Source organism: Archocentrus centrarchus, chromosome 16, assembly GCF_007364275.1.
Source record: "Archocentrus centrarchus isolate MPI-CPG fArcCen1 chromosome 16, fArcCen1, whole genome shotgun sequence".
NCBI lineage: Eukaryota > Metazoa > Chordata > Actinopteri > Cichliformes > Cichlidae > Archocentrus > Archocentrus centrarchus.
Window position 1 is genome coordinate 30,050,401 of NC_044361.1, and position 24,023 is coordinate 30,074,423.

At 41.1% G+C, this 24,023-nt stretch overlaps 1 protein-coding gene across 1 annotated transcript in view; it reads right to left on the reverse strand.

The window, feature by feature from the left end:
- Positions 1-1,408: 1,408 nt before the first annotated feature.
- map7d1a (MAP7 domain containing 1a) overlaps positions 1,409-24,023 on the reverse strand; it is a 40,708-nt gene continuing 18,093 nt past the window's right edge. Inside the window, 22 exon segments of the mRNA XM_030750879.1 lie at positions 1,409-2,179; positions 3,741-3,976; positions 4,350-4,431; positions 5,516-5,576; positions 5,665-5,715; positions 7,345-7,359; positions 7,361-7,450; positions 9,805-9,886; positions 9,888-9,983; positions 10,455-10,733; positions 11,361-11,521; positions 11,523-11,598; positions 12,360-12,399; positions 12,402-12,463; positions 12,465-12,487; positions 12,594-12,739; positions 12,866-12,988; positions 14,229-14,333; positions 18,695-18,806; positions 19,126-19,289; positions 21,694-21,714; positions 22,342-22,410. Of these exon segments, the coding sequence (XP_030606739.1) occupies positions 2,154-2,179; positions 3,741-3,976; positions 4,350-4,431; positions 5,516-5,576; positions 5,665-5,715; positions 7,345-7,359; positions 7,361-7,450; positions 9,805-9,886; positions 9,888-9,983; positions 10,455-10,733; positions 11,361-11,521; positions 11,523-11,598; positions 12,360-12,399; positions 12,402-12,463; positions 12,465-12,487; positions 12,594-12,739; positions 12,866-12,988; positions 14,229-14,333; positions 18,695-18,806; positions 19,126-19,289; positions 21,694-21,714; positions 22,342-22,410 (2,120 nt within the window). The 3' untranslated portion in view covers positions 1,409-2,153.

The following is a 24,023-nucleotide window of genomic DNA, read 5'->3' on the forward strand; positions in this document are numbered from 1 at the left end:
ACAAACTAATGAGATCATGTGGTCGAGGATTTCATCCTGAGCGTGTAGCTTAACAGTCAGTTGCAGATTAAAACTGTGTAGTATATGAGTGATATATGTGCATGATTTAACATGTTTTTTTTTTGTTTTGTTTTTTTTTAATTGAAGCTGTGTTGCAGCCGAAACTACAAATACTGTTGATTTAGGAAAGTTTGCCAGCATTTGGCTGACTGAGAGGCAATTTGTAGCAATAATGAAGCTGTAAGAAAAGGACTTTCCAAAGAAAACTGACATGTTTTATCAAACAGCTTGAAAAATGCATTTCTTACGTCTGTTCACACAGATAGACCTCAATGATGAACCGGACTTTTCCTTCTTTGGCTTGCAGTTTCAGTTTGGTGACAGATTTTGGGTGCGTTGCCCATGGTGATTTCATCTTACACAGCTTATTAAGAGGCTGGACATCTCTGTTACAGTTTCAAGTTGACAATCTAATCCCTCAGTCTACCAAGCTTAGAACATTTAAATCACATAAGTTATACATGATGATCAGTGCGGCATGTTTTCAGGTTTGGTCGAAGGAGACATAAATCGTGTTTGTATGAACTTCCGCTGCCTACAGGGCTGCAAACACAGCATACCAGATCTCCCACTGGCCTGCAGTATACAGTGAAAGAGGGCCAGCAGATTGAGTGGCATGTACCCCCTGTAGAGATTTTGTAAAAGGAGACCCAAACTGAAATGGACAGCTGAACCAACTCGCATGCCTTGCACATTAGCCGTACAGACCGTAAGGCCTTTTGGTCCCACATAGACGTCTGTTTTCCTGTGGTTAGCATGCAGTCTCTGTTTTTTTTTTTTTTTAAACTTTCTGTGGCAGTAGGCCACTACTGAGCCTCTGGAATAAACAAAGAAAATTAAAGTATAAAACATTCCAAAGCTATCAAATGGATAACAAACGGACTATCTATTTGCCAGTTTCAGATTAATAAACCTAAGAATAATCTCACAATGCATCATACTTGGGACAAAGGGATGATGAGAGCGTAGACTGGACCACTTGTCTTTAATAAGACTTAAGATATTCCCACTGGTCTTACAAAGCACATCAAACTATATCTATAGCATATACACACGCCAGAATTTCAAATGAGAAAAAAAAGTCATGCTTGCACATGTGTGTGTGTGTGTGTGGGGGGAAGGGGGGGGGGGGGGGGGGGGGGGGGGGGGGGGGGGGGGGGGGGGGGGGGGGGGGGGGGGGGGGGGGGGGGGGGGGGGGGGGGGGGGGGGGGGGGGGGGGGGGGGGGGGGGGGGGGGGGGTGGGGTGGGGGGGGGGTGGGGGGGGGGGGGGGGGGGGGGGGGGGGGGGGGGGGGGGGGGGGGGGGGGGGGGGGGGGGGGGGGGGGGGGGGGGGGGGGGGTGGGGGGGGGGGGGCAAAATTGATTCAACTGTTAAATAGTGAGTGAACCTCTGCTACAGACATTTGACCTTAATGACTTACTGTTTCTTATTGTAAGGTTGCACATTTATTATTACATCCAGTTATGCGTACATCATCATGGCTGAGGTTTGGGTGTGAACGACAGCATGTTATACACAAAATAGAAGCCTTCTTTGTGACATACATTTCAAATCTTCTGATTCTCAGTTTAACTTTACAAAACTGGTACAGATAGCTTTGTACAAACCCGGATGTACAATACCTGGGTTTTATTTATATCTACTCATGATAGAGTAGCATAAAATGACTCCCTTTCATACACCTTTAATCCACTGATCCGTCCTTCTGTTCTCCGAAAGTTAATTTACATTATACACAAAATTGTACCCAGTCTTTTTATTTTTCTTTTAGTTAAATAACTAAAGACCAAAGAATACTTCTTTTTTCAGTATACTGTGATAATTACTCAGTTGTACTATAATGTACAAAGGGTGATACTGTTGAGTAACAAGGTGCATGGAATCTGTGCTGCAAAGAGCTTGACAAACGACAACACTGACACAACTGTGCTGTCAGTTGCTTTGTCGTCATCTTCTGTGACCCACTTTATCTTCAGGGGGAGGTACGCTTGCTTTTTCGGAGCTCAGATGAAGGTTGCTGCTGTGGGTCACAGGGCTCGCCATGCGAGCTTTGGCAGGGCTAGGAAAGGTCAGTAGCCTTAGGCAACAAGGACTTCAGCACTGGAATATGTCACAGACCTGTGAAAGTGGCAGAGCAAGGGGTTAAAGGTCATATGGAGCAGCAGCCATACAAAATTAATCAACATATGCTAAGAGACAAAACAGAGACTAGTTTGTACCAAGAAGAGGGTTGCCCGCATTGAACTGAGTATGACAAGGTCTGTAAACATCTGACCTGCTGACAATACTAAATGCAAAGAATGCAAACTCTGTTGCAGGTGCAAGGAGCCATAAACTTTACTGTTCTATTTACACATGGAGCCAATCAAGGGTCACACCACTCAAGAGAAAGAAATGTTACTGTTAACTGTAGCGGACGTATAAAACACTGCATCTGACTGACAATGCCACATGTGAGACCAATGAGAAGTATGAACATTCAAATAACCCTGGAAGCATGCCTCAAAATAAAATGATCTCCTGTGAAATCGCTGTGTAAAATTAAATCAGTCTAGCATATTAATATTCCGATAATAAACCTTCACCTAAAAGTCATCTCACATGTCCAGATTTACAACAGTGCAGATGAGAAGTGAGAATGTTCAGTTTTTAATCGCACACTTAACAGAAAGAGGTAGGTGGTAGTGGGGAAAAAAAAAAAAGATGGTAAAATATTCATTAAAGTAGGGGTGAGCAGAGGTAGTCGTTCTCTTTTTGGTTTACGTTGTATTTACGACCGTTGGCTTGCCTTCAGGCTAACAGGTGAAAGCAGGAAGGGGGAGGGCAGGGTGCTGCTGACGTTGCTGCTGGGAGAGGGATGAATGAGGAGTGATATGGAGCTTAATTACTTCAGACTCCAGTTTCTAACCCCTGGCAGTGAAGCACTTGTGGATAGGGTCTCATCACCTCTCTCATTCTTGGAATTCCTCACTGGGTCGAGGTCCAAGTCAGTGAGGCTCCTGAATAAAAGCTGTCAACAGTATAAAGATACCCTGCTTCTCAGCAACCCTCCCAACACTATTTCTTTTATATCCCATTTCCACCCCTTGTGAGTGTAGGTATTCTCTCCATGCCACGCCTTCCTCTCCTCAGGGGGTACTCACTTTCACCAGCGTGATAACCTGCACATTATATTAAGTACAAGTTCAGGTTCTCTTGCTCCTTGCCAAGGACAATAGTCCCGCTTGTGGTACCTTATACGGCCGTTTTATTGGGGGGATGTGAAATTGGTCAAGTGCAAAACTACGTCACTGCAAATGAACCGTGTCTCTATATGCAGATGATTTCATTAGAGACTGAAAAGAAAACAAAGCCAGTGCCCGCACTGGCTTTCTTGGTTTAACCAGTTCAGGTTCATCAGGTATCTTTGATTGTCATATTGCTTGTATATGTAAGTGAACATGTTCTTTTTTCTCCCCTCCGTCAAAAAGTCCCGTCTTTTTCTCAATTCTGAACTACAGCCAGAATGGGGTCCTTAAAAGTCAATTGAAAGCAGGAGAGTTGATTCCATTGATTCCATTTATACTCTCATAGATAATTTCAGCTTGCTTTAAGTGGATAGTCCTTTTCATGTTTGTTTTTACAAACGTTTGCACTGTGGCCTCTCACCTGTGTATATTAAAGCAGTTTGTAATTCTGTACCTGCAACATGCTGAGGCTTCATGGGGCCGGCCTTTTTCATGAATGACTCCTCACTTTCAAAAGACAGGATGGGCTCTGTAGTCACGCTGGTCTCAGACTTGTCCAGGGCTCCGTTAGTAGAGTTGCCATGATTTGTGAGATGGATGATGTCTTCCAAGAGGACGGCATCATCTTTAGTGGAAAGACCGTTTTCATGCTTCGTAGCCTGGACCCCATTAACTACTTGGACTGAGAGGCTGCTGGAGAGGAAGAGACAAATCATGGTATGGTTATAGTCACGATGGGTCAGAATGACTCATACAACAAATGAGTCATCCCACCACAATAGGAGGATTCTTTTTAAAATGGCCCAGAGAAGCATGTTCAAACGCAAAGAGTAAACATTTTCAAGTACCAAATCATTCCCCCACTGTTATAACTGTTTACTGTTGGCCAGAATCACGGGGCTCCTTGTGTTTTCTGCTGAGGTTTACAACAATGAAAACCTCCTGCAGACTTGATTGGTTGTCAACTCCCAGCTTGGTTCTCTGGCACAAGTTTTATGCTGTTCGCGGTGGTCTTGCATCAATGTGAACACAAAGAAGAAAAGAAAGAAGCTTTTAGTTTTACCTTTCCTTGACATTGCCCTGTCCATTTTCTGTCCTGTTGTTGGGAGTGCTGACCTCAGGCTTTGGCTGATAGTCAGCAGATGCTGGAGAGAACAGAGTAATACAGTCACTGCCTGTGACCACAGAGATAAAACATCCTACCCCACCATGCATGAACCTTAAAATGTGTCAGACTAACCTCAACACACACACACACACACACACACCACACACACACGCACACACACACGTTTCACTGTCTTAAGGGGACTCACTTCTGTGCTTTTAGACAGCAAAAACTTTTTTATAGTTCTTCTGACTGTTGGAGATAGATACATAAAAAGTGGGTTCTGTATCTGACCTCATGAATATAGTCAAACTGGGACATTAACACTCACATACGATGGACTAAAATGCATGCCTGCCAGACCTCAATCCACTTTTTGACACAAGCAGCATTTCTCTAAGACTCTATCTTACTCTTTTATAATATGCAATGTTAAAATTTCAATATTAAAGTAGTAATTATAGTTTAGGAATGAGTAGTTTATGTTTGAAAAGTTTGCAACAAGACACAAACCATTGTTTCATTCAGTGTATCAAAAATGAATGTAGACCGCTGCAGGCTGTTGCCATGTGCCGACTCTTAAACTCAATTCTCCTCAGTCCGAGCGATTGGACAACTACTAAGCCCACATGGGTCCTATTCTGCAAAGAACTCCAGCTGTACAGGATATGAGGCAGATATAATCTAATAGGCCTTTTATAAAGAGTGTCATCCTGTGAATCTGACTTGCATGGGAACTGGAAGCAAGCGTATGACACACATCTGTGCCTTTGTCTTGTGCAAACTATGAAAGAGGTAGATGGATGTTTATGTGTGCATCAGTGAAACGGTTTCATAGGCAGAATAATTTTATTTGGAACAATGAGAGTAAAACACTACCAAAAATTTGTTCTTTTGCATTTAATTGAAGCAGTAAAAGCCTGGATTCTGAAAACCAGCTGGCCAGAAGACATCCACTTTGTTTTAAATCCCTTGCCAGATAACACGTTAATGGGAGTTAAGCAAATTGTCCTTAGTAATGCCTGCAGATTAAAGGCCAGTAGTGGGTAATGATTTCCCTCCATCACTTGGGGATGTTTTGTAAAAGGCTGAGTGGAAGTTCAGACAGATGTTTGGCTTACCTTTGCTGCTCTCTGCCTGTTTGTCATTGGCATGTGTGAGTGGGGAGGACTTTGTCTCTTTCTGTGAAGGTGGGAGAGATTTTCAGTCACTTTTACAGCAAAGCTAAGTTTTAGTTTCTCATTTTGTAGAAAAAAAAAAAAACACATACCTTGTCACTTCCATCTGTCTTCCGTGTCCTCTTCATGATCTCCTCCAGTCGCTAAAAAAGGAAAAAAAAAAATCAAGGAATAAAACAAACACATAAAACCCAGGAGCCCCCCTCCCTCACGCATTGGTGGACAACAACATTTCAAGGGATACTGGCAGTTGTGTTATATTACCAGTCAAACATGGACTTTATTAATACAAAATCCATAAAAATATTTGGTTTATTTTTGTGAAAAACTGGGCTAGCCTTAGTCGTCTAGAGAAGACCACACACCTTGTCAAATTGTTTGGATTGAAACTCAGGTTTCCCCTTTCATTAGCTCTTTTAAGTAGTGAAAAATGTCAGTGTGCTTGAGGGAAACGGAGGCATGCCAGTTGGTGGGCCGCACAAATAACAGTAAAGCGCTGCTTGTATATTGACCTGGAACAACAGTGCGTGATGGTGAAACCATGAAAAACAGGAAAGAGGGCGAGAGCATGCTATACAGAAATACAGAGAACTCTGCATCGCTAATTTGTAAGCACAGAAGTTTGAACATGATGCAGATTTCATTTGAGGACGCAGCTAGCCCGGGACAGCTAGATCATAGCTGCAGCTGCCACTCATAAAAGTGAGGCATTTTTAAGATCCAAGATCATTAACGGAGAGCTCACATGCTCATAGCTCTGGCATCTAGTTTGGCTGCAGAATGTCTGCTTCAGGAGTAAAGAGTTTTGTGTAATAAGTTGTTGTGCTATTCAAGATACTTCTAAACACCTGTGCTTTGCTGAGGTAAAATGACTGGGTCAGCCAGATTTGGTAGAGGATTGTAAAAGGAGTTCTGTGCAGCATAATTGCGGTGCAAGTCTTTGGGGCATGGGACATGCTGTTCTTGAGGGCTAATTCCTGCCAACAGCAAGACTTCAGCTGGCTGAGCTAGGCCTGGCACGCCAAGATAAAAGCCTTTCACACATGGAAAGAAGATGAGGAGAGGGAAAGAAAGGCTTTGCTAGCCTGCAGAGGCGTGATCTTGTGTGTCATCTACTTGAGTACATGTTCACCAAAGACAAAGGTATCAGTACACATATGAAAAGATCCACACACAGAAGTGACTGACACAGCGAGCTCACTGTTATTAGTGTTTTATATATAGCTTAATGCTCACTTATATTCTAAGCCCTGTTAAATTATGGCATGCAGACAGCCAATCCAGGATAAGCCAAAAACATCATTCATCTTACTTCAGGGAATCAACTTTCAAGTCGTTTGTCATGTAAAAAGGGCAGAGCACAGGATGAATGTATCCACCACTGAGGGGAGGAGAGTGTTACTAAAACAACTGCAGAATTGATTTTGGCATTACTCTGAGTGCTGCAAAAGAACTTTTTACTCTTTCAAATCAGTCAGTACACACAGATACTGTATTTAACAGTTTCAACCCTAAATTGAATTTAGTGGCATGTAATGCTACTTCATCCATCCAGATAGTCATAACAGGCCAGCTTCCACCACAAATAGATAAACAGCACTACAGGCCAGGTAGAAAAAAACAACTGTATTTATTTTTATACAAGCTAGGATTTTTTTTTTTGCATTTATGATCCTTTACTTCTACTTTACGGGCCATAAATGTCCATTCCTTTTCGAATTGAGTTCTTGGCTGAAAGAAACAACATTGGCAGCACAGTTGTATGGCCCTACCTTTTTCCTCTCCAGCCCTCTCCTGCTCCTCCTTCTGGAAGTGTTTCTCCCTCTCCAGACGCTGCTTCTCCGCCTCCTCCCGAGCTCTGGCCTCAGCCCTCTCTTTCTGAAACACACACAGGCAAGAATCCAACCACAACTTTATTGGCAGCAGAAGAGGGGGAAAACAAAAAAAAAAACTTCAGCCAAATAACATGCCTTTTACGTAACAAGGGTGTGGCTGCTCCCTGCAATTATTGTCGTAAACCACAAAAGTGATATTTTTTTCTGTACCTTTGAGCCAAAAAGATCTATTTCAACATTTACAACTTCATGGGGGTGATTCAAACTGAAAGACAACACTTAAGTCTTTGCATAATTCTAAAGAATCATGTTTAACCAAGAGTGCCACTTCCGTGCTAGACCACAAGGGGGAGACAAAGAATCCTGAGCTGATAGCAATTTACATAGATATAGTAGTGACACAATCATGTCTGCAGAATAAGCAAACACCCTAATGAATAGCCACATTCTCTGTTTAATCAGAGATCAGTTTTGTTTACCAAGCTTCAGTCTCCGGGTTGTCTGCAGCTGCTTGCACAAACACACAAGAATCAATATTGCTCCGGCAGATTATTTGGCAAACTGAAAGGCCCAAGGGGCACATTCATTGTGGCTACCTGTTCACCAGATTGGATTAATATTTACCTTTAAAAGACAACATCCAAGATAGATAACTGGGTTTTGCAGGATGAACCTGATATCAGATGAGGTCAATCTGAGCTTCACAGGAAGAGGCCTCAAATTGTTTTCCAAAGACAAGGGAGTGCATATGTTTTGGCATGATGGAAAAAAGTGGAATGATGTGGCTGTGCGGTGAAAGTGATGTAGTTATGGCTGCTGTTGATGCTTATCTGACATGTACTTGATATTCTGCTGTAAACCAGGAATGTGTTGACAGCAGGGTTATTATAGTTAACGAAAACGAACGAAATAACGAAAACTGAAATTGAAAAACATTGTCGTTAACTGAAATAAATAAAACTATAATTAAAAGGAAAAAAACGATAACTAACTAAAACTGAATTGTGAGTTTACAAACTAACTAAAACTAACTGAAATTATCGATAAACTGACTTTCATTTACTTGTTTTTTTTTTTTTTTTTTTTTTAAGCCTTGTGGATTGATATGAAATAATTTTTTCCGCTCTCCGAGTTTAAGCTGGGAGCGCCATCGGACAACTGTGTGAGTGTGCAAAGTAATGGCTGCGGTCTGCCGAGAAAGCGGCAGAGTCCCGTATGGAGGTTCTTTGAGTACAAGAGCACAGATAGAATCGAAAGTCTTGTTGTGGATAATGAAAAATGTGCGGAGCATTTCTCAGTCAGGAAAAACCAGCAACATCAACGTCCACCTGAGAAGCGCACAACAGAAACCGCTCTGATCCTACCAGGTAACCTGGCCTGCTCCTCTGGAGAAACGGGACTACTTGTCGGGTCCACGCAGCCCAGAAAGTTGTGACTAAACTGTTGCGTCCTTGTGCGTTTCCAGCTACTTTATCAGTGAGAGAATAACAATCAGGAATAATAATCAAAGCATCAATATAAGGACTCACAACTGTCAGCAAATTCCTGGTAGGAGACTGCTGAAAACTATCAGGATGGACGTGAAGGAATGAAGAAAGTGAAAAAAAAAAACAGGGACAAATATGTTTGCAGCCAAAAAACTGAGCACAAAGAGCGAGGACCAAAAAGAAGTCCCAGCCTGCGCTGCATATAAAACACCTGCACACGACCACAAGGTAATTAGCACACACAATCCAGCTACACAAGCATAAATGTGGACATGAGGTCGGCAACTTCCGTAGGCTATGTACAGAGGCCGCAAAGACCCTGCAAGTTTAATTAGCAGCATCTAACCAAGCTAGCTCCAAAACAGAAGCAGCATCAGGTGGTGAGAACATCAGGATGCCAGCTGGATTTGAGCTTTGACTCTTCAAAGAGTTTGTTTTTGTCAAACACCACATGTAGGTGTTGTTAATCTGCTGCACTGATGCTGAAGTTTATTGTGGAGTTTATTGTAGAAGTTATTGAGTTTGGGATTCATGTTTTTCTTTGTTTCTCCCTGTTGATGTTCATGTGTGTCCTTAATATTACACACATTTAGCATGTCTTGTGAACAGCTGGTTGTTGAATATATTTCTTTAAACGGTATCTTTTGTCAAGTTTTCATTACACAATAGTCACTTTTGCGCCTTGAATCTTGCACCTGATTAGGTAGGAAAATAATAAAACTAATACTGAAACTAACTGAAAACTAACTAAAACTAAGCATGAAACCAAAAATAAAAACTAATAAAAACGAGAAAAACTGCTCTGAAAACTAATTAAAACTAACTGAATTAAAGAAAAAAAGTAAAAACTAACTAAAAACTAAACTATAATGTAAAATCCAAAACTATTATAACCCTGGTGACAGTATACCTGCTTCTGCAGGCGTAGGTTCTCCTCCTGCTCAGCTTTGGCTCTCTCCTGGGCCTCCTTCTCGTCCTGCAGCCTCTTTGCTATCCCTCTTCCTCTGCTCTTCAGCCATGGCTCGTGCCTCCTCCTCCCTGCGTTGTCTCTCCTCTGCCTCCCTTGCTAAGCGTTCCTCTCTCAGTATTCTGCAGAGTTTAGAACAAGGTTAAGGTAAGATTTTTATTTATTTCCAATTTAACCAGGAAGTCCTTTGAGATTAAATCTCTTTTTCCAATGGAGAGCTGTTATTCACAAAATCATCTGCCAAGTGCTCTGAATGTTGTAAACAATTTAAAATGTAAATGATTGCATTTCCTCTTCAGTTTATACTTTTCCTTGTGAGTTGTAAGCAAGAGGAAAGAAAAAGGAAACAATTGGAATCGTGAGTGCCAAAAAAACATCAAAGCAGTTCCCAGAGAGTAAACAGTGACTTGCCTGTGGTCAAAAGTAAAATTCCTGATGGTTACACATCTGGAGATAGTGCAGAATGAAGACTCATTCATCTTGAATGTGCTTAGAGAATCCATTCAGTTTTAAGTTGGAACACAGCTTTGGAATACTGTCATCCACAGACATTTTTTTTTTTTGTGTTTTGATGCATTTTAAATACAACTGACCTCTCCTTCTCCTCCTGTTCTCGGCGTTCATGCTCTTCCCTCTCCCTCTGTTCTCGGGCCTGCCGCCGTTTCTCCGCCAGAATACGAGCCGCCTCCTCTGGGTCATTGGTGCCTGCCATGGGTTTGGCAGATGGAGACGGTGCAGGTGACACTGCACGGCGGAGGGCGCGGAATGGGCTGGGCTCAGGTGAGGAGGAAATGGCACTAGTGGTGACGGGCGTGCTTGATGCATTGGCAGTAGCTGAAGATACTACAATGGCAGGAGCCACGGGGTAACCTGAAACAAGTACAGTTTTGTAAGAGGAGAGTCACAGAAACAAGCATGCATTTACTTCCTCGGAGGGATGTTATTAATAGCACATTCAAATCCAGACTTTTACCTTGGCCTGCACTGCCAAAGATTTGCTCCCCAGCACAAATGGTAAATAGTCATTCAGCGTAAGAACTCAGTAATTATATATTTCAGACTGATAAGTACAGCCTCTTAGCTTTTTGTGTGAGAAGACCCAGACTGTGATCTCTGTGTGGCTCATTCAGTGTGCTCCCTTCATTTCCATGACTAATTATTCGTGATCTTTGCCCAATGCTTCTTAAAAGAAATAAAAATAAATAAACAAATAATTTGATCAGTTATAGGCAGAGGGGATGTCCATAATCCAGATGTACTATGACAGCTCAAATTATGACCAAACTGAAAATTGACAAAATAATTTAGCCAAAAGTCTAGAAGGTTTTTTTTTGTTTGTTTTTTTTTACCACAGCTTTCATCTGAAACTCATTTTCATCAGCAAAAGATGAAGAATATTGATTTCCACTACATTATACAAGGGAAGGGCCATCATTTGAAATCAGTTTCTAGTCTACTCTGGTAAGAACATTACTATCACTCCTTTTTGGACTCACTATCTTCTCTCTTCTGGGGTGGCTGGCCTACGGGGCTCCTTCACTCTCTCAAGAGGGGCAGGGGAAGACGTCCGGTGGTCTATCCTTGCAGGAGTCCTTGCTCTTTTGGGCCGGGCCTTTGGGGTTGACGGGCTCCCACGTGTTGACGAAGGCTTGGGGGAGGCCAGCGGGGCTGGGAGAGGCAGTTCTGCCCTTAGGTGTGGCAGGGGATGCTGGTCGTTGCCTTGATAAAGGACTAGGACTGGAAGAAATGAAAACAAAAGCAGAAAGATGGAAAATTATGTCAATAATGATTCTCTTTCAAACCACGCTGACCACATTATTTATTTAGAGTTGGACTGAAATGGGTAAAATGGCACGTGCCCTGAAGAAACCCTGACTTCAGCACACATTCTCTGCAGACAAAGCACTCAAACGTTGCATCATCCGTTATAGTGCATTATCAGTTAGCATCCCAGCAATGCAGCACTTGGATAAACAACATCCATTATGTTAAAGATTTTTTTTTTTCCCCTTGAGCCTCTGGCACTGACCACTCCGCCAAGCTCTTTGCTCCCTTTTTGTTAAGTCAAAAGAAATTGATTTTTTTTTCTTCTCTCCCATCTCTTCTGTCATGAATGTCATTTATTTTGGGCTGGAGGATTACAGAGTAAATTCATGGATCCAAGGTTAACCTGGTTTATAAGACAATTTTAGTGGCTGTGTATTTAAACGGGTCAAAAGATCACGTTGTTATTTTAGATTTCTTAAATAGCTCTTAGGTTGTTGGAGTAATGGAATCTTTAAACTGAGATGGCAGCTTACATGGGGTTAAACCTTCATCAGTGACCTGATATTTGAGTGAAAAGTGAAAAGCCTAAATTTATTTGTTTTGACTCAAAACATGTCGAAATTTTATAACTAAATGGAATAAAAATATTGCATTGCAGCCATAAATAGATATCCATCACAGAACTGATAATTGGGAAATATTGAGGCCAATATTAAATCTAAATGTTTTACCTTGGATCAGGTCTATGTCTCATGCTGGGTAGAGACTGCTCTTCTTCAGCACTTTTTCTTTAGTGATGGCACTTTTTTCCATTTCATTCTCCCTTTCTTTGTCTTCTTTCCTTCTTGTTTTTATCCATCTGTATGAGGGAAGGATGGGAAAACATCAACCAAACAGTGTTACTGATATTGTAATGCTATATAGGCTCTATACATGATGCCATACAGGTAATTATGCAGACTTACAGGTGTGGAGCTCCGCCTGCGTTGGCGCTGGGTGATGTCCGGTGAGCTGGACGTCACCCTCCAGCGGTCAGAGCAGCGGCGGTGCGGCTGGTGGGCACACAGGGTGAGCGGACTTGCTGAGGCTGAACGAGGGCAGAGGGGAGAGTCTAAAGAGCAGAGCAACAAATAATTAATCTCGTCAATATTTATACACCAATGGTATTTAGTGTATTAACTGTGAGGCCTATATGAAACTAATATGAGGCTTTAAAAAAAAAAAACCAAAAACTTACGACCATCTTTTCCGTTGCTGAGGACACTAGCAGCACTGCGGCTCCGGGCGAGGAAAGACAGAGTTGGTGTCATCAGCCGGTCGACTATACTGCTCTCCCATGGGCTCAGTGCAAGACTGCGAGCTGCAAGAAGGGGGGGGGGGGGGGGTCACAAACACTAATCAATTTGTCTTTTCCAATTATCTTCAAATGGGATGTTGTGAATCAGAGCTTTGTTCTATGTCAGCTCAAATTAATGGCCAACCTGAAATATTCCAGAAATGTTACTCTTCACCCAACACAACACAACACCAAACATAAAGCGTAAAAAGAGGGTTTTTGAGGTTACAGCTCACATGTAGGACTACATCTACAAGCCGTAAGAACCAGATGAAACACACAAAAATACCAATAACACACAAGTACCACTTAAAGAGTTTATAATAAAAAAAAAAAATAGCCCATGAAATTGTCCACTGTAAGGTTGTCTTACAAGGGCACTACTAAAAAGAGGAGGGGTCATCTGAAATTCTTTTGTAGACTGTAACCACAATTTTGGGCATATAAACAGAGAAAACGCAGAGTCATGAGTCTCATTTAGGGGAGAAATGTTGGCTGTACGGTGCAGAACAAGTAAGATACTGAGCCAAATATTCAGGGTTTGTAACTGTGTTGAAAAAGAGAGTAAAGAGACAAGTGGGGTAGTTAGCCATCTATTTTTTACAGCAGTACAGAGGAACAGTATCTGCTCTGAGGAGAATACATTTATCTATCTAAAAAAAAAAGAATGCTGACTCACTCACTAACTTACTTCTCTTCCCTCGAAGAAGTGCACTGTGGCCTTGTTAACTATAGAGCTATAAAAAGCTGTACTCATTTTAAGCAAGAAATTGAGAAATTGGTGATTCTGAGACACAAAGTCGATTCAAAGAAATCCACTCCATATCATCAATCAATAAAACATTTTAGACAACAAAAAGACAGCTGTTATTCAGTATGTTATGATGACACAAATGGACACAAAAGGACTGGGCAAACACATCAGGAATGAAAAGGCCATCACCACACAATGAACCAACCAAAGGATAGCAAAAAAGGTACCAGGAACACTCCTGTAATCCAATATAAGCATGCAGAGCATGTCAAACAAAACCATAACCCAAAGCTGGGAGAGTTAAAAAAAAAAAGAATAACTTGTAGTGGTTTTGGAAGATGGAAATGGCTCAACTGTCAACCATCAAGCAAGAAGAGGACTGAAATCAGAAAGGGGAAGAAGTAACTGGGAAAAAAAAACATGACAATGATGGACGGATTCGGTAGTGCTGGCAGTGTCAGAATGATGGACATTTAAAACAGGAGCGGGGCATTCCAGATGTTGCCTTACTTCTGCTGGGGGAGTTCCAGAGCGTGGCAGAGGACTTGGAGAGTCGCTTGTTTATTACAGAGTCCACGTGTTTGGGCAGGTTGACCGTTGAAACAGAGCATCTGCCTAAGAAGCCAAGAGAGCGCCACACAGATGTTCACACAGGTCACATGGTTTTGAAGGGAAGATGTGGAACTTGTGCGACGTCATGGTTTATGCTGAGATGATGCCTTTACAAACATATACCCACTCACTGTAACGGCAACTACACTAATGCACTTGCGATTTACGCCATTCCCACCCAAGGCTATTCCTGTGTGCTGACCGCATAATACCATCCATTGACTCTGCAAACATGCAGACAGTAAGAGATCTGTTCACCTCTGAAAGACATTAAGTGTACAAACAGGCCATAGCACAGAATATGTTTAAAAAAGGCATTTCATTTTACTGCATTCGCCCAAAATCTAACACAGATACTGTAGCTTTGATAATAGTTTTTTTTAAAGACATATGCTAAATATTATTCTTTTAAAAATACAAATATTGTTTCCTATCATCTCAATAGAATGGAGGTGAAAGAAATGTTTTTGCTTTGCGTCTTACAGAGAATATTTTCCAGCAAACCCTGTTCACCACCTTCTTCTGGATAATCCACACAGCAGTCTGTTTACAGTTTCCATTGGCACAATTTCTTTGGTGAAGCAACTGCCACATAAAACCAGTGATGTTTTTGGATTATTCAGAGTAACCTGGACATCATTTCTTTTTTTTTAAAAAAAAGGCAAGTTTATGTGAATTTTTTAAGTGTTGTGAGCACACCAAACTAAATTTCATTCAACTTCAACTGAGGTACAATAGCAGTCAAAAGTTTGGACTCACCTTCTCATTCAATGTTTTTTTTTTCTTACCATATTACCATAATACTAAAGTCAACCAGACTATGAAGGAACACATAAGGAATTCTTTAGTAAACTTAAAAGTGTTAAACAAACCAAAGTATATTTTAGAGTCTTCAAAGTCGGCACCTTTTGCTTTGATTAAAGCTTTGCACACTCTTGGCATTCTCTCAATCAGCTTCATGAGGTCATCGCCTGAAATGGTTTTCAATCAGTCTTGAAGGAGTTCCCAGAGGTGCTGAGCACCTGTTGGCTGATTTGCCTTCACTCTGCAGTCCAAGTCATCCCAAACTAGGTGATTGTGGAGGCCAGGTCATCTGAAGCAACACTCCATCAGCCTCTTTCTTGGTCAAATTGCCCTTACATAGCCTGGAGGTGTGTTCAAAATGCTGTGGTAGCCATGCTGGTTAAGTGTACCATGGATTTTGAATAAATCTCCGACAGTGTCACCAGCAAAGCACCCCCCATACCCTCCATACTTCATGGTGGGAACTACACATGTAGGAACCATCCACTCACCTTTTCTGCATCTTCCAAAGAAAGGGCATTTGGAACCAAAAATCTCAAATTTGGACTCATCAGACCAAAGGACAGATTTCCACTGGTCTAATATCCATTCCTTGTGTTCTTTGGCCCAAGCCATTCTCTTCCTCTTGTTGTTTTTCCTTAGAAGTGGCTTCTTTGCAGCAATTCGACCATAAAGTCCAGATTCATGCAGTCTTCTCTGAACAGTTGATATTGAGATGTGTGTGCTACTTGAACTCTGTGAAGCATTTAGGTGGGCTCTTATCTGGGGTGCTGTTAACTTGCAGTTTCTGAGGCTGCTAACTCTGATGAACGTATCCTGTGCAGCAGAGGGAACTCTGGTTTTCCTTTCCTGGGGCGGTCCTGATGAGAGCCAGTTTCATCATAACCTTTGTTGGACTTTGAAAGTATCTTCAAGTGCAGTCACAAAGTTCTTAAAATTGTTCAGATTGACTGACCTTCATTCCTTAAAGTAATGATGGTCTGTTGTTTTTCTTTACATAGCTGAGTAGTTCTTGCCATAATATGGATCCGAACATTCCTCAAATAGGGCTATTCACTGTATACCAACTCTACCTCTTCATAACACAACTGATGGTCTTAAACACAGTAAGAGGGCAAGAAATTAACTCTTGACAAGACGCAGCTGTTTACTGAAAGCCGTTCCAGCTGACTGAGAAAATGCCAAGCTGTGCAAAGCTGTCATCTAAGCAAGAGGTGCTCACTATGAAGAATCTAAAATATAAAACATATTCTGGTTTGTTTAACACTTTTTTGTTTGCTAAATAATTCCATATGTATTTCTTCATAGTTTGGATGACTTTAGTAATAATCGACAATTTTTAAATAATGAAAAACCACTGAATGAGAAGGTGTGTCCAGATTTTTGTCTGGTACTGTAAATAATTAATTCATTTTATGTAATCTGGGTGCAAACAACTCTCACAGGGAATCCACATTCAATAATAAAGACTTATATCTGTTAGGGCAAGTCAAATCTAGGAGGAACATTTAATAACTGCCTCTTCAGGCCAGTAACACAAACCCAGTGAACAAATAATGGCACAAAAAACAACCCTAATAAGCAAACGTAATGGGAAGTGGCTGAAGGGAAATGTAAACTAATTTCAAAGCTGTCGCTGTAAACTGGCACTTCAGAAAAGAGACCATCCATGTGCAATACTTGTATCTGTCCCAATTTCATATCCCTTAAGTACAGCATAATCAATGGAAACCCTTCACTTTCCCCTAATGGCATGACTTAGCCAGTGCTGTGGTAATGGAGATGCAGTATTAAAGCCGGCCGAGCATGACTGTCTGTGTTTAAACACACAAATCCAGCACACGATGCAGTATGCTCTTTTGATTGAGGCCAAGATGGATACATTTAAACATCTAAAAAAAAAAAAAAAAAACCTCCAGAGCTCTCAAAACATTTCACTGGAGCCTGTTTACACTCATTTACTCTCATCATATGACAGACAGCAGGCTGGAAGAAGGAAAAGGAGATTGGTTTGAGTGTCCATAATTCCACTGGCATATGGCAGAAGCGATTACATGGCATGAGATGGAACACGGGATACTTCATATTCAGAGGAGCTCACGGGACAGAAGCATTCGTCAAAGTGTACTGTCGTGACATAATTTCTACACTAAAACTTAGCCTCAGTAGTCATTACAGGCTCTGATCTAATTGGCTGTTGGACTGTCAAGACTTTTATTAGCCCCAAATTAAGCATTTATATACAACACATTTAATCTTGTTGCTAGTCAACGGGGCCATGCAACTTACTGCAACTGCTGCAATAAAAGCAGCGGAACACATTTACTCTTTGTGCAATCGATACAGTCTGGTCATGATCAGCGACTAAGAGCCCTGAAGCAGAGTGCTCAAGAGACAACAGTCTGACAGCACTGCAGAGCTGCAGAGGAAATGGTGTGTTAGGGAGGAAGAGCGTGACTGATACACTGAAGACATACTTGGTTTAAAATATAACAGAAAGTACTGCTGGCAAAAATCAACAGGTCATTATTTAATGCTGGAAATAAGAAGCAGGCAATAAAATTCGTTTTGGTGTTTCATCTGAACAAGGTGATAATGCATTAATTTCACACAGCAGTCTTTCTGATCTGTCTAAATGGTTTGGTTGTGTTATTGAAATTTTACAAGAAATTATCAAAGATTTATTATTTTCATACTATCAAATATTTGTTTGATGTGAATATTTTTGCTTCACAAAGGCTCTACAAATATCACCGTAAAATTGACTTTGGTTCCACCATGTGACAAAACAATGATTGCTATAATATTTTATCGGTGAAATGACTGACTTTAGCAAACGAAAGAGAAAGTGAACTTGAATTTGATGTGCAATTGCATTAAACTGCATCATTTCTTCTGCTTGTCCAATTCAGTGTCACAGGGGCCTGGAGCCTATCCCAGCTATCACCAGCTGATAGGCAGTGACCTGGACCTGGTGAATTATGTTTTTCTTTATTTTGTAATCTACATACTGTTGGCCAAAGTTTGAATTAATAAGACCAGCATAAGTTACTGCTCTAAACTCTCCAATTCATACAGTTTTTTCTTACTCTTTGCTCTGTATGATGTCACTGAGAGCAGATATCCTTAATTTGGCCATCTTGGGTGCATCTTTTGTCTACAAGACAATCAGAAGAAAGCTGGCTAAAAAGGAAGGGGAAAGACTTCAAATGATTTGTTTCATACAACAGATGAAATCAGGGGCTGAACCAAGATCCAGTGTAGGGTAAATAGGGACCATTTTGATCTGTGAAGCATGCAAAGCTACTCCAGTAGAAGCGCGACAGGTCCTCTTTAAAAACAGATCTTGATCAAAGCATAATTAATTGGTGGTGTTGGTCATCTGACAAACTCATTTTCTCCTCACACAAACTTCACAAGTCAGAGGAACTAACAACTCACAGACTGCATTCCAGCAAGGTAACCTCCATCAGCTGCCTTTAGTCACTTATTCTTGATAACTAATGAGTGATAATGAATATCTTTCATCAGGTGTGACTGATAAGGATCACTATACTCACCTTCTTTCTGGCTTGAGTTCTGGCTTAGCGCACCAGCCCATGACCATCTCTGCTGTCGGATTTCTGCCCACGTCTTCTTTGTCGACCTGTTGATGGCTGCCTCATACCGTTCCTGAAAAGTAAACAAGAACAGATATTAAAATGTGAACTGATATATATATATATATTTTTTTTTTTGTCTATATGGAGGGGTAACATAGTATGCCTGTGAACAGAAAAGCCAAACTGAAGAATCCTGTGTAGCTGATGTGTCCCTGAATAAAATCCTAAAGCTCTCCACTTCCAACCGACCTATTTCAGGTGCTGTTCCAAAAAAGGAGCGCACTGACAAAAACACAGTGTGTCTAACAGTCATCATTTTCAAACGTACTGAAGCATCACATATTACATGTATTACTTTGAGCATAGCCCATGTTCTTATTCAAGCATACTTTATTCTTCTCCAGTTTCTGTTTTTGTCTCTCCTCCAAGGCTGCTCGCCGCTTTTCTGCCTTGGTCCGCTGCTCCTCGAGCTTCCTGCGCCGTTCCTCCAGCTGCTGCTCCCTCAGCTGCCGCGCCTTCTCCTCCTTCTCCAGCCATTGGTTCTTTTTGGCAGCTAAGATAGGGCAGATGATATGGTCAGGAGAGAAAGATGTTTATCAATTGAGCGCTGAAAAAGAAGAGTACTGTCTCCCTCCCCTGTTCCATAGAATACTATACATCTGTTTTGAGTGTGTAAAACTCTGATGTTTTATATTACATGAAGCCATCACTGAAAAACAAATGTTGCCCTTCACATCAATTCCCTTTTTTGAGTTTGGAAAAACTTGACTTTGCCACTGAATGCTGCATAATACCAAGTAAGATGGATGCAGTACTTCTGAAATGACATTTTTATGTCATTGTTATCACATAAAGCCTACACTTCAGCTTCAAGAAACCACACACTTTGATATGGAAAACACTCCTTTGTCACTGAGCCATTCAAAGAGGGCGTGAAGGAGGCTTTTGCAGCTGCCTCTCTGTGTACACAACTCCCCATATTTCTTTAAACTACAAAGCTCCATGAAGAATCCGCTTTTCAAAGAAGCAAAGCTTTGTTCTTTAAAGCACTTGATGCACCAAAATCAACTGGTTGTGGCTTTTAGACTAGAGTGATGGATAACTGCAGAGATGCTAGAGGGACTAAAGTTTATGGGGAAGCACACAGTTTGGCTTTTAGCCGGGGATGGAGCAAAAAAAACTGACTTATACTGAGGCACTGCTTGCCAGCATCTTGCAGCAAAGACTTGTAACTGCTGCAGTGCATAGCTCAGGTATCGCAGTTTGATGGCCTCAATTTGAGAGATGCCTTAGCTCTGCCTTCCAGCGACTTAAAAGCTTTAGGGGATGCACTCTAAGTAGAGCGCAGTGGAAACAGTTCTATAATTCACCTATTGTGCAGTAATGAGAAGAGTAGGTGGAGGAAATGACCCCGACACTTTTCCACATCCAGTATTTCCTCCCGTTTCACAAGGGAAACCTTTAGGTCACATATTTATAGTGACACAACTGTTCCCACTCTTTCAGAGCAAATCGGGTCTGTGACATTTGTTGATTAAATGTTTTAATTTGGTTCACTCAGACTGTTGTAATGGTTTTCCAGAATAAGGGTGCAGGTTGCAGCAGGAAATATGAGGGATATTGGCTGGGGTCTTCATGGTTACAGTATACCATGATTTAGTCCAAGGGCTTCAAGTACATGAGTTACACAACTGCCTTTACTTACACTGATATTCCTCAACTCTCTCCTAACAGTGTTCAGTGGTGACAAGTAGCATCTACACCTACTGCAGTAACGCCATTAAATAGTCATTGTCAAAGTATTTATACCTTCTCACCAAAGATGAATAAGGCAGGAGAGGTGCACCACTGATGCAACTATAACAAAACAGATCTAATAGTAGATGAGCTTGTATATGTAGATTTTTTTCCACTTGTACTTTTGCTACTAGAAATAGTACTGGTGATATGGTATGACCAAGACCTCTTAAGCTGATATTTTAAACACAAGCTTTGGCAGCCTCTCGTCTTTTATCCCAAGCTGGCTGAGAGTATTAGATCAGACCCCCGCCATCTGGCATATCCCAGTGATCACCCAATTAGACTGATCCACAGCATTAAGTGTGCTGACCTCATCTTACTGCCATCCAACAACACATTTGGATTAGACAACAAAGCCTTACAGAAAGTACAACGATCGGATGAAAAAAAAAAAAGAACCACTCACTATCTGTACAGCGCTGTAGCTTTTTTCCCCTTGTTTGGCAACATAAACTTGTTTAGATATAATTTCACAGCCAAGATAAATTCAGCAGCAAACCTTCAATTTATCCAGTAAGATGATAATCATGGTGGGTTTTGCGGCTTGGGATTCCAACAAGTTTTTGTTTTTTTTTTAAATGCATTTAAAATCCAAAGAGTTTTGTGGTGACTGCTGTTTGAGGATGTGGATGAACAAAGTTCAAACTAAGGGCAGGCTGCATCTTCTTGTATGTTAAGTGTCACCCGTATTAACACATGAATGATGGTTTAGTGATCACATGAGTTTCGTCAAAGACATATAGATGATGTTCACAGAGATAGGAAGGGCCAACATGTTTTGACTTTTGTCATAGGAAAAGAAGAGGATTGAAACAAGAAACATTATGAGGATTAAATAAATGAAAAAGCTCTAGGGCTGGGTTTGATTACCAAAACTCAATATTCTAGTTCCATTTGTACAGCACTTAACTTTATAATTATAATTATGCTTAAAAAAAAAAAAAACTTTATTTTTTTTACACTATTACCGAACATTAGTAGCGTGCATGCTGCGTCTCTTTATAGGCAGGATCATTGAGCTTTTAGTGCATTTCCCAGCTCTAGCTATTACTACTGAACTGCATTAAGCTGAAACTAAATGATCAAAAAAAAAAAAAAGGTCTTCATTGGCACCACCACCACCACCACCACCACAAAAACACAGGTGAGTGGCTTACCTTGCAACTTGCTGAGCTCTTCTGCAGGAGTAAAGGGTGAGAGAGAAGATAGAGGCAGCTGTCAATCATGCAAAGCAGTGCATGGCAATTAAAGTAGCCAGGCGATCGTGTGACAGCCACGTGTTGAACAAAAAGAGAAACAACTTTGTAGATGCTAAAAGTAGAGCTGTAACATTTCCTCAAACGGCTTAAATGAAAGTTGGGGCAAATTGTTGAAGATTTCTGCGCTTTCATGACTCGGTGTTGTTTGCATAAGTCAAATATTCATCACCATCAACGTGTAAATTGTGGTCATTTATTCAGCAATTTTGTAATAATGTGATGAATATCTGGTGAGCTAAAGAAATGTTCATTCATACAAACAAACAATAATTAATGTTTTGACAGTGCTCAGGACTATTTCAGCGTGCATGCAGAAAACAGGCTCACTTGTCTCTGGTAAAATGGTTGCTTGGCTTTTGCTGATTTTAGTCAGTCTTCTGTATTAGTCCAAACTATCTCTTTATCATCTCCAAGTGTCTGTGTAAATAAGCATGCCTTTCGCAGCCTAAAATCAAGACAGCAGCCATACTGCAAACAATGTCAACACCAGGTGGCGCTCTCTACCCATGTAAAAGGAATGGCCTCCCAGCCCTGGTTTCCACTTACCGAGATATTTAGCCTTCTCCTCACGCCGCTCTTTTGCAAGCTTCTGCCTCTCTTCTGATTTCATGACATCTGAGATTAGAATGAAGGCAGGAGACAGAGGGTTAATGATAGGTATCAACTTGCATCATGTCCAACTGACTAAATCATCTTTAGGCCTTCTGTATATAATTATATATAATTTCATACATACAGCTTTCTGAAACACAGTATTTAAAATCTTGGGCATCTCTTTGTTTCTTGCATCTTGGGGTATATAAATATCTGTTTGAAAAGCTCCCACTAAGACAAAAGTTAAAGTAGTCAAGGGCACCTTTTGAAGATGACTTGCACTATGTAGACAATACATAATTTAGTCATAACTTCTGCAATCTTATAAAAGCATCAAGGAAAACCGAGTATCCACTCCATTTCCACCTCTCCTAAACTCTAAACCGGAGGCATCAATGGTGCGTCTGGCCTCATATAAACAGAAATGCTTTAGTAAATGCCCTTTTCACTGCTATAAAATCATTGCAGCAAAGGCTTTTTAATCTCTAAATGGCTCCGCAAGGTAATGAATGCCATAAGACAATGAAAGGAAACTGACAGCATCAGAATGTCAACGCTGATCCAACAACCTAGGGCTAAAACTAATGTACCCTCTATTAACTAGATTAAGATTAAAAAAAGAAAAAACTAAATGAAGAAAATTCTGCAGGCAAGCAAATCCCATCAAAAATAAAAGCAGAAGCATGTGGCAGCCACAAGAAATATCTTATGCCATCGTGTGTGTGAGTGTGTGTGTGTGCGCGTGTGTGTAATTGTATGTTTCCTCCTCTAACAGTATGTACGCATCTCATTTCTGCAGCCTCTCCAAATAAATTACCAATATCAATAACTTCTACCACAACTACCGGTAATATACCCCAACACCACCCGCTGAGAACAGTGACACACAAGGCATTCTTGATCATTCTTGAGCCTTTAAACCACATCATCCTCCTCGATCTTTACAGTCCAGATGTTCAGCATCAATCACAAAGGAAATCACTCTTCAGTAACATCAAATAGGGGGAGGTGTAAATCGTGAAGACAAAAACAATCTGCCACGCTGCCTCCCCTCACAACAACCCCTGACCCACTTTGATATTTATAGTATGTCAGAAAGGTCGTGTGTGTGCGTGACCTCGGTCAGTGTTACGTGCTGCTGTTCGCAGCTCGCCACCAACTTAATCATAAAGTCACATGTAGAAGGCGTCCAAGAGGAAAACAAACTGGCCTAGATAACACTCCTAGGTGTGGTGTATGAGCTCCAGACTGTTCACACTTGTTCTCAAAATGTCAGCTCTGTTATTTTTTTGGCTCCAACCTTCACAAAAGGAGCAATGTAGTAGTTGGAAGCAGGAAAATGAGCACACTAAAGAGACTTTCACTATGTTAACAAATTGACCTATGCCACCATTAAGATCTGGCATAATCACAACAGTGGAACAAAGGAGACTCTCTTGGACAGAAGCAAATCTGTGCTGCCATAGCAAAATGGACTGGTACTTATGTAATATAGCACCTTTGTACTCTAACTGAGCACTCAGGACATATTACAAGCTTAATTCACCCAATCATACACACATGCATACAAGCTCTTTTTCTATACCTAAAACACCCTGTCTAATATTCGCAAACACACACGCCGATGGATGCAT